This window comes from Pistacia vera, unplaced genomic scaffold (genome assembly GCF_008641045.1).
Source record: "Pistacia vera cultivar Batoury unplaced genomic scaffold, PisVer_v2 Contig437, whole genome shotgun sequence".
NCBI lineage: Eukaryota > Viridiplantae > Streptophyta > Magnoliopsida > Sapindales > Anacardiaceae > Pistacia > Pistacia vera.
Window position 1 is genome coordinate 960,696 of NW_022196265.1, and position 11,861 is coordinate 972,556.

The 11,861-nt window shown below is 35.6% G+C and overlaps 1 protein-coding gene across 1 annotated transcript; it reads right to left on the reverse strand.

Moving 5' to 3' along the window:
- Positions 1-128: 128 nt before the first annotated feature.
- On the reverse strand, positions 129-4,188 carry LOC116144084 (ATPase ASNA1 homolog). Its single transcript, XM_031429538.1, has 7 exons — positions 3,819-4,188; positions 3,455-3,576; positions 2,678-2,828; positions 1,386-1,496; positions 1,091-1,229; positions 889-1,004; positions 129-475 (listed from the first exon to the last, which is right to left on the reverse strand). Exons 1-7 carry the CDS (start codon positions 4,074-4,076, stop codon positions 299-301), a joined length of 1,074 nt encoding a protein of 357 aa, XP_031285398.1. The 5' UTR covers positions 4,077-4,188; the 3' UTR covers positions 129-298.
- Between the last annotated feature and the right edge of the window lie 7,673 nt (positions 4,189-11,861).

Consider the following 11,861-nt stretch of genomic DNA (forward strand, 5'->3'; position numbering starts at 1 on the left):
AAGTAATGAATAATAGAGATTGTTTAAGATTTAACTGTAATGATGAAATCACTAAAGAGAAAAACCTGTGGATGATTGCGTGCCAAAAAAAAAAAAAAAAAAAAGGAAGCCTTATTACCATCTAAAAATACATAAAAAGAAAATTATTTTAAGAAATAAATAGGGGTATGAAGCATTATCCAAAAGTAAAATCGAAGACCGGTTTAATTTGGCAGCCCAATCATAGAGGTCGCCTCCTGTTGTTAACTCGAGAAATTGCAGAAATAGGCAAAGGTGTCAACGGTGAGCAAAAGCATAATCATGCCTTCTGTTTTCCTTTTCTTAGTCTCTCTAATTCTTCTTCAGCATCTTTCAACATTTGACTTAGATTGCTTACTCTCCGCTCCAATTCTTCCACTGACCCTTTAATAGTGGACGGTTGATATGGTGTCACAAATTGAGGTGAAAATGACTGGAGAGCTTCAACACCAGTAACCTATTATACCCAAAATCCAAAAATTAATATATACTCATAGTGATGCTAGACTTTATACACCAGAACCAACTTCAGATTTAGAAAATCATTTTTATGGAGCAAGCCCAACAAACTAAGGAATTAAAAGGAAAATACATATAAAGAAGCCGGAAGTAAGAGCAGAAAGAAAAGATTAACTGAGCAACTAAGTTGAGAATTTTTATGGAGCAATCACAAGAATAACATTGAATTGTATTCAAGGCAATGGGTTGTTATGCTTTTAAATTACAAAATGTTACGATATTTGTATATTCACTACACTTATCAGATCACTAAAATTAAAAAGATGACTGCATCATGTACGCTTGAACCAGCAATGCAAATAAAAAATGAAGTATTTCATAAAGCTCAAAATAAGGCCTCCAGTAGTTTACCTCTTGCGGCAGCAATGGCAACTTAGTGATGTGAAAGTCATCATACAACATGTAGAATTGATCAAGGTACTTTTGTTGCATCCGCATTCTAGCTTTGAGCAACTTGGATTCAACATCTGCAATTGCAGTACATTCCAATTGATGGTTAAGATTTTTATAGAAGCAAGCATATTAAGGGCAAAAATAGGGCCACAATACAAACCTTCCTCATCAAAAAGTACTTGGTTAATGATAATATTGTGTGTATCTATCTCAAATTTGGTGAGTTCCTGCACCAGTCTCTCAGTTTCATAGAGAGAAAGGAACTCTGGAATACAAACACAGACGAACGTTGTCAAGTCCTGCCAACAGAGAAATATGGTATAGAAGACTTCAAAGAGGAATGGAACTTTAAAAATATATAAAAAACTGGTATTTTCTTTTGATTATTAAAAAACTATCTACTTATATCAACAAAAGATTCTGATTGGAGATAGAACTTGTGAACAGGATCTTACTGGGTCTTTGAACTGCTTGTTAACTCGTTCAATCACAGTCTTCATGCTCTCAAGCTTTCCCAAGATAGCATCCTCCCCAAAATCATCATCCATACCAAACATACGAGTCATCTGTCATGAGCAGTTTCAGAATTAACCAATCACATCATAAAATAACCAGAAGTTGAAATGGTAGAAGACAGCAATTGTAAGTGTATATGTGAACTAAACACTTAAAAGCATGAAACCAAATCCAGTTTCCCAAGTTCTCACATGGGAAACAAGCATCTAACAATTATGCAAAACCTGCTATCTAACAGCAATTACAAAATCATTACGGTCTATTTTTCTTCTTACAGAAGTTTAGTAGTTGTTGCATATGACAGCAGAGTGTAATTGTGTCCAAATGTAAAGAAAGAAGAACAACAGGAGAAATCAGACCATCACAATACTGGTTTCTAATATAAACACACCATAAATGCATCATCTTACTACATTCAGATATCAAAATTAAGAGCTTCAAACAAATAAACACCTCAGCCAGGAAATAAGAAATAAGGAAGATGATACATGCAAAACCCACCCCCTATATCCAGAACTTATTCTCATGCTGGATTAAATTTGAACAAAATTTGACTTAAACTGAAAACCTAGATGGAAAAATTGCATGTCAAATGACTAACATGAAGACAACCACTAAGTAGAACACATCTTAAAACCTGATAACAGAACAGGTAAATCGAAACAGTGTACCAAAAGAAGAGATGGGGGTTTCTGCTGGGTAATAGATAAGCAAATCTGATGATAGTGCAAGGACTCGGAGTAAATAATGATTTGGCAGTTCAAACCATGAAGAAAATTATAACACAGACCAAAATCAATCAAAAGGAGTTCATAACCAAAGTATTAGAACCTCAATAAGAAAGGAAGATTGAATATAAAACATTTAACAAACCCAAGCCACTAAATTAAGTAGTTATATTGACACTACTCCAGATTACACACTCCATATGATCACAGTGAGGAAATAGAAACTTCAAAGTGACAAAGCACACTAGTTAGATGCATCCTATGTCCTAGAGAAATGCCCAAACTAATCAGATAAGAAGACAAATAATAGATCAGCCAAATGATTGATTTTCATATAAATTGTGAAAACGAAAAGAAAAATTAGTTGCTAAAATATAATTTATAGAAGTTTAGTAATGACAATCTCCCAAATGTCAACCCTCATGTCATGAACCACAAACATGAAAAGGCCAGAAGCCTCTAATACAACCTCATATTATACTTGATAAAGTGTAAGAATGTACCTGACTCATCAACCCACCAAATTTATTTTTCAAAGACATCATTTTATTGAGCCCCTTCTCTAAGGTTGATGGAAATTGTAATAGCCGGAGCGTATGGCCTGTTGGTGCTGTATCAAACACTATAACAGAATAATCCATTGTTTGCACCAATCTGTGCAGACAGAATTAGATTGATAAATGGTAAAGAAACTAAATGAGATAGAATATGAAGCAAAGTGAGAGAGCACAAATCGAGGTTTTATTTTTCCCCAGTTAACTGTTTTAACAACAAGAGAAGTTGATGCATGCGCAAATCCAACAGCATGTCACATAAAGCATTCATACGAGTTCAATGTACAAGAGAAGAAACATGGTTTTGATCATAATATTCGTAAATGAGGGAGCAACATTAATAAAGAAAGTTTCTGTCAATATACAAATGGGAAGTGTCAATTCTGTAATGATGTGCTTTAAATACACTGGATGACATGGAAAATAGAGCTCTGTTCCACATCTATCAAACTTAAGATTTAATTAGTCATTATACCTATAAATCAATGAAAAAAAATATTGTAACCGAAAACTCCTCTTCAAATTGATTAGTCAAACTCTAGCTAATGCACAAAGACATGCACCAGAAACTAAAAATTGATGAATGCCAATGAGTCCTGTAAATTAAATAACAATGTAACTTCCAACACCAAGAATAAAACATAAGTGCTCTAAGATCATTACAATGATAAATCCACTAAGAAAATTAAAGATACACAATCAAACAAACAGAAGCAAGACTCTTACTTCAGCATTTCTGCGAAGCTCATAGCCTCGTCAATACCAGGAATTGCATTTGCTAGCTCAGAAATCAAGCCATCCATCCCCTCATTAGATCCCATGTCTTCTTCAACAGTAGGATCCACCTCCTATAGACATTTGAGACACCAATTCCCAATTATAATGCAAAATTTAACCGCAATTTTCTCAAATCTCAGACATTGACCAAGAAACCCACAATAGCGAACCACCAAATACTCAAAAGAATAACCATGAAACCCCAGCGTAACAATAAACCCATTCAAGATTATGACTTAAATTTATCATGAAAAACTGAAATTCACACAAAATTAAAACAAGCCAAACAAGCGATAAGAAATAAAAGAGGTACCATGGCATAAAGATTTGTGAAGCCATTAACCAAAGTAGGTGTTTTGGTAAAGAGTTGTTGAAAGGCATCGCTGAGATTGTGAGCTGGGTCAGTGGATATGATCAAAACAGAAGGTCGAACTTTGGCCAAAAGGATGGAGAGAATCGAACTACATGTTGTTTTGCCAACACCGCCTTTGCCTCCAACGAAGACCCACTTGAGGCTGTCTTGCTCCAATATGTTCTTTACACTTCCCTCTGCCATTTCTTGATTTTCCATCTTTTAACAATCTGCTATTCTTTTAGTTTCCGTATTTTAATTAATATGGTTTGATTCTTTTCAATCTCAAGCAAAGAATCTAACTAGTCAATTGAACACTTCATTCTAAAAATCCCTTTACCCTATTACGCGCGTGTGCTTATATTACCTTTTAGGTTACGGTGGCGAGTACATAATTTCTACTGTAGATTTTTTCCAAATTAGTTGTCATAACATCAGATGGATCAAATACACCAGACTTTAATCACAAACGACTCCTCCCGTTTAGCTGTCTCGGTTAAGTTTAACGGAACAAGGACAATTAAGTGATTTTATATGTTGATGATGTTAAATTTTAGAATACTTTGGAATCCAACTCCTCATCAGTAACCTTGTTCCTCGTCAGTAAATGGTGGAAGAGACGAAGTTAAGAAAATCGAGAAGATGAAAACAAAGCAAAATTTGCAGGTCGTTTGTTGCCCTTACGTCTGGCGTTTGAGGTTTTAAGTTCTAGTCTTTCATGTGTTGCTATTAAAACTAACCATTGGAATTCAATTAATTAAAATATATGTAAACGGTTCGAACGATCATAAAAATAAAAAAATAAATGGGATAATTCACATGTTACAGTACCAAAGTGAGGGATCATATCATTTAATTCTTTCGTAAATCTTTACATGATTTAGTCAATTAATCTTCTTTCAAAGATTGACTTAAAATTATTTTTGAGCATTCTTATTAGCGATCCAGAGTTTAAGTTTGGATTTTAAATCAATATATACACATCTTCAGAAGAGACAAATTGTAGATTATTCAATAGAATAAGGAAATTGTCTTGAAATTTTTTTTGGAGATCTTGAGAGTTTTCGAAGTTGATTCAGTATAAAGGAAAGCTGGCTATATCTTTGGCACAAAGCCTTGTCCTCCTGAATATCTGCCAAGAACCACACCAGGCAGTACAGTGAAAATACCCAATCCAGATTATGAAGACTGGATTTCAAATGATCAGTTGCTCTTAGGATGGTTTTATAGCACCATGAATCCAGACATAGCTTCTCAACTAATGCAGAAATCGACTTCTAAGGAACTATGGGATGCCACAAAGGAGCTCTCAGGTGCACACACCAAGTCAAGAGTCATTTTCTATAAAGGTGAATTGCCAAAAACCAAGAAAGGGGGAATGAAGATGGAGGAATATTTGACCACTATGAAAGCTTTTTCAGACAACCTTACCTTAGCAGGTAGCCCAACATCCTTGTCTGATCTAATCACCCAAATTTTGAGTGGTCTTGATGCAAAGTACACCCCAATAGTGGTTCAACTCGGTGACAAAGAGTCACTATCCTGAATTGAGTTGCAGACTACTCTACTAACCTTTGAAAGTAGGTTAGAACAACTCAATACCTATCAAAATGGCGGCATCAATTTGAGCCAAGCTACAACCTATATTGCAACAAATAGACCTGAAAATAGGTCATCCAACTTCAGTTATGGCAGAGGGCAGAGTCGACCACCAAACAACAACATTAGTAAAGGCTCTAGAGGCAGATTTCGTGGAAGAAGAGGAAGAAGTAATGGAAGTAAACCAACATATCAAATTTGCAACAAAATAAGGCACACTGCCTCAATTTGTTGGAACTGATTTGATCAAAATTTCATGAGCAACACATCAAATCAATTTGACCAGCCCAAAAACCAGTCAACAAATGCTTTTATTGCCTCACCTGAAACACTTGAAGATCCCTCATGGTATGCTGATACTGGAGCAAGTCATCATGTCACCAATGATTTGGGAAATCTACATCAGAAACAAGATTATAGTGGTAAGAATTTTCTTGTAGTAGGCAATGGAAGCAAGCTTGATATTAGTCACATCGGTAACTTAAAATTACTCACTCAGCAAAAAGATTTATTACTTAATAATGTATTATGTGTGCCTAATATCACAAAGAATTTGCTGAGTATATCACAGTTGGTAGCTGAAAATAAGGTAAATGTTGAGTTTAATTCTTTTGGTTGTTTTGTGAAGGACACGCTAACAGGACTAGTGATGCTACAAGGGAAACTTGAAGTTGTTTCCACTTTCCACTTCAAATCAATCCAACATCACAAAATCAAAACCTTCACAATTAAAGCCTTCACGTTCACAAGCCATTTCTCTTTCTGCTAATTTGTCAAGTCCACAGTCATGTGTCAATCCTTTTTATTTCTCAAAAGAGGATGAATGGCATAGGAAACTAGGCCATCCATCTAAAAGAGTATTGTTTCAAGTTTTAAAACAAAGCAATGTCAATTTCAAATCAAATCAAATAAAATAATTTTTTGTGATGCTTGTTAATTTGGAAAATCACATGCTTTGCCCTTTAACAATTCTGATTCACATGCAAAATCCGTATTGGAATTAATTCACACTGATCTTTGGGGACCTGCACCATTACTTTCATCCTCTGGATATCGTTTTTATATACATTTCATTGATGATTTTAGTCGTTTCACTTGGATTTATCCTCTCAAACTCAAAAGTGACGCTGTTCAGGCTTTTAGTTATTTCAAAAATCTTATCGAAAATCAATTTGGAACTAAATTAAAACAACTCTACTCTGATTGTGGAACTGAGTATAACACACTTGTCCATATACCTCAGTTTAAAATGGTAGAGTAGAAAGGACAGGCATATTGTCGAAATGGTGTTAACTCTCTTAGCACAAGCTAAAATGCCACTAAAATTCTGGTGGGAAGCTTTTGAGAGTGTTGTTTTCTTGATAAATAGATTGTCAACTCCTATTCTTTAAAACATCTCACCAATGCAAAAATTATTTAACAAAGTTCCAAATTATTCTTTTCTAAAGATTTTTGGTTGTAGTTGTTTCCCATGTCTAAGACCATATCAAACTCATAAATTCCAATTTCATTCAACAAAGTGTGTGTTTCTTGGTAATAGTGAATTCTTCAAGGAATATAGATGTCTCAGTTCCACTGGAAAAAATATATCTTTCTAGACATGTAGTATTCAATGAAAAAGATTTTCCCTTCCACTTTGGGTTCCTAAAGACCAAAACAACAATAAATCCTGTCATTATTCCTTCACCATTGTCATGGCACTCACCATCAAGTTCTTGTATTCACACAACAAATTTTGCTCGTACAAGCCAACATCAAACTTCCTCAATAGCATCATCAAATTCCCGAGGTTCAACTTCTATCTCACCAAGAGATTTATCTCAAGATTTTGCCACTACAGTTCCCTTAAATGCAAAATTTGTGCAGCCCTCAAATCAAGCAGAATTAGATGAGTCACAAGTTGAACCTGCAATAGAAATCGGTGCCATAAATGAGAGGCAAAGAGGTTTCGATGCTCAACAGAACAACCACTCTATGATGACTCGAGGGAAGAGTGGAATATTCAAGCGCAAATCCCCTTACATAGGTATTGTCGAGACCAATGAAAGTCTGAATTCTATGAAACCTATGACTGTTTCAATAGCTCTCAGCAATAGTAATTGGAAGAAGGTCATGCAAACTGAATATAATGCTCTTATACAAAATCAGACATGGCATCTAGTTCCATCATCTACAGCTCAATCCTTGGTTGGTAGCAAATGGGTTTTCAAGCTAAAATACAACCCTAATAAGAGTATAGAACGCTACAAAGCGAGGTTAGTTGCTAAGGGATTCCAACAAACCCCCTGCATTGACTTCTTTGAGACATTTAGCCCTGTCATAAACCTTCTATGGTCCGAATTATGCTCACTCTAGCTGTCTCCAAAGGATGGGAGGTAAGACAACTAGACATAAATAATGCATTTCTTAATGGTTTACTTGCTAAAGATGTCTATATGGTGCAACCGGAGGGTTTTGTTGATCCTAAGAAACCAGATTTCGTTGTAAACTTGACGAGGTTATCTATGGGCTTAAACAAGCTCCACGCGCTTGGTTTGACAGGTTGAGGAACACTTTGATTGATTGGGGGTTCTGTAATTCCAAATGTGACACACCTCTATTCTTCTTCAAATCTACAACTAAAGTGTTGTTTATCCTCATCTATGTTGATGACATATTGATAACAGGCAATGACAACAAACTTGTGCAAACTTTCATTCACAAGTTAAATAAGGTTTTTGCTCTCAAAGACATGGGGTCCTTACATTATTTTATCGGAATTGAAGTTTGCAGGGATGAAACTGGGATGTATCTTACACAATCAAGATATATTCAAGAATTACTTGCCAAAGCTGAAATGGGACATGTCAAAGCCTACCCAACGCCACTTGCAGTAGGTAAAACTCTATCTAAACAAGATGGTGAAATCATGCAGAATCCTAAATCCTATAGACAGGTTATAGGGGGCTCTCCAATATCTTACACACACTCGCTCAGACATAGCTTTCATTGTGAACAGACTGAGTCAATTTCAGCAACAACCCACAATGGTTCATTGGCAATCAGTGAAGAGAGTTCATTATTATTTAAGAGGCACTATTTCTATTGGCTTGCATATTAAGCATAGTGACAGACTTCTTTTAAGTGGGTTTTCTGATGCAGACTGGGCTAGTTGTCCTGATGATCGTCACTCAGTAGTAGGTTATTGTGTCTATTTTGGTGACACATTAGTTTCTTGGTCTTCTGAAAAGCAACATGTAGTAGCTAAATCAAGCACAGAGTCGGAGTATCGATCACTAGCTAATCTTGCTGCGGAATTGTCTTGGCTGACTTCTTTATTGAAAGAGTTCTCGTTTCCTCTCTCTTCCAGACCAATTGTATGGGTTGACAACTTAAGTGCAGCTGCGCTTGCAGCGAATCCCATGTTTCATGCTCGAACTAAGCATATTGAGATCGATGTTCACTTTGTTAGAGACATAGTTTTGAGGAAACAGCTAGAAATATGATATGTACCCTCACATGATCAAATTGCAGATTGTCTTACGAAGGCCCTACCACATTCTCGTTTTGAATTCTTGTGTGACAAACTTGGTGTGGTAGAATCACCCCTTCGTTTGAGAGGGCGAGTTAAAGCAGTTGGATAAACCTTTGATAGGTTCAAGATTCAATCTTCAAAGCCTACGTGTGTTCATGGGTTACTGTTGAGGTTGAGTGAAACTAGTCTTTAGTTGTTCCTATTTTGTAGCATTAAATCAGCATCCACTTTCTCTTGTATCTTATCCACGATTAGGTAGTTGCTGATCATGTTGTAATGTTGCTATAAATCTGAATGAAATCTCAGCAAACCATATCTGGGAGGTTATCTCTAAAAGCTTTGTATTTTGTTTACCCACCAGTCTATCACCTGCAATTTAGCCGATCGGTTCTTCGATTTTTTTTGTTCTGACTAGTTGGTGACAAAAGTTTCTCTTCTAACTCAATTTATTAATTAATTAAACACAGAAACGATGAGGTGAGTTGACCTTGAAACTTCAAACCACCATTATGAAGCTATTTTAGAGTGAGCAGAGCTTTTCGCAAATAATGATCTTCATCCTCACAAGAAGGCTACGAGGTTTGGTCTCAACTTGTCTTCTTCTTTTGATCATTTCATTTCGAACTTGTTTTATTGTGCATACAAGTATGTTCATATATTTATCAGGAAGATATCTGGCATCTGAAGTACACTCTCAACAGTTTTGTTCAAGCTTGGTTAAAAATAAGTTTATTTAATTTTGAGTGGTTAAAATAATTTAATCTTACATACATAATTAAATACATTAGAAATGTCACCTATTGGATTTAATCTTAACCATATAATATATGAATATCTACATTTTAAGGGAATTAATCAATAGAAATCTTGTATCTATTTATTGTGTATATGGTTACATGGTATAGATACAACTCACAATAATAAGCTATCTCCCTAATTATACACACAAACTAAAATTTTAAACTGAACCATTTACACTGGCAATTCTGATTGCTCCACCGATCTGCTTCCTTTGAACCAATCATAGGCCATATTGATAAATGCTGAACTTTTGATCATTTGGAGAAGCAAATTGTAAGCATTTTTAAGCGCGGTGGCATGCTGGTAGGCAACAATAACAGGCACAAAAGCCCATATTACAAAAGCGATTTCTCCAACCAAGATAGAGATGATTGAAGCTGAAGAGAGAGATCCTGAGATGATGGCAACAGGACCGAAAAACTGTGAATAATTTGTTTGATGATGCTGATATTTCAAGTCTGCTGCCAAGGCAAAACAGTAAAACAATGTGTTGACTAGAAAAATCCATATATTTGCAGAGTTTGTTTCAAATAAGTTCTTTCTCCCTTGAGCATACACTCCCAGAATGCGTATGTGCAATGGTATCAGAAATGCGAAGGCCGTATGGTATGGCATCGAGGAAATTAAATTTTGGCCACTGCACAACCATCAAAATATGTTACAATTTGTTTCATATATATTATACAATTTTGGTCATCAACAAAGACATAACTAGTTATAGTCCTCCTCTCTTTTCATAAATCCGCAATATTTTAAAATACATAAACTGTTTATTGATAGAGTAATGTTACATGTATAAACAAGTCTTACAAATATATGTGTACAAACTGATATGGCATAAAATAAATGAAAAAGTAAATATGATGAGTTTGACTTTTTATATTCACTCATTCATTTATTTTATGTCACAGCAATTTGTACATAAATCTTTGTAAGATTCTTTGTAAGATTTATTTGTACATGTAGTATTATTGTTATTGATATCACTTAAAACTAATAAAAATTAGAGATATTATCAAGTACCTCCCTTGAGGTTTCAGCCAATTAAAAATCCTCAGTATCTCCCCGAGTTCTTAAGCTCCGTTAAGGACCTCCCTCCAACTCCGTTTTCTAACGCCAAACCATGTAATGGATGGGCAAACTAGTCTTTTTAATGAATAAAAAATCGTAAAACATAAGTTTTATTATAATAAAAAGACTTTGCAATATAATGGATGTTTTTTTTATTGATTGGGTTTAGAAAAATCAAAGTTTGGCCCTTCGGCTTGTGGTTTTTGGGCAAAATAGCTCACGGCTTGGCCATTGATTCGCGGCTTTCCGCCGGCGATCTAGGCCACCGGTGAGCTACCAGACCACGGTGGCGTATGTGTTTCAATTTCACGTCGCTGCCATGGCCTCACGGCTTGGCCATTGATAAAAATAATGGAGTGGTAGGCGATGGTTGAGGTGGTGATGGATTTGAAAGAGCTGTTGAAACAAAAATTAGAAATGGCCCAAATAAATAAGAAGGAGAGGAAAAAGAAGATAACAATGGCGATTGAACAGATCCACAAAGCCGGAAAGCCTCAAGTGTCTGGCTCGTTAGTTTTGACACCGCGGAAGCGGAATGAATAAATGAAAATAACATATAACAAAATTTAAGAAGTTTACTTGGCACCTTTCACTTTTGGGCAGGCTTTGTGACATTGAGAGTGAGTCCAGAGTATGACTAGTTCCGCCACTCTTCTGCTCTTCCATCTACTCCAGGGCCCTTCACGGATTATTAATTGGAGATGGAGTTTAAGATGGAGATGGAGAATTAATTGGCTGTGTCTGCGGGCTTGTTATATTACTTATATAGAGAATTGAGGATGCACTCAACAAAAAAAAATTTGTGGATGCTGCATTGGCGCTGGTTGCATTTGCTTTGCCCGCAGCCCGCCTATGTGTATCCTCGATAAGTTATTTTATTTGTCTTATTCAACTGACTTCAGCCGTCTCTTCTTTATTCTAGAGAAAGTTCAGCATCTGCTGGATCTTACATTATTCTTATCACACTCAAAATCCCTATTCTCAAAATCTAACTATTATATTCAACAATTTTTAAACTC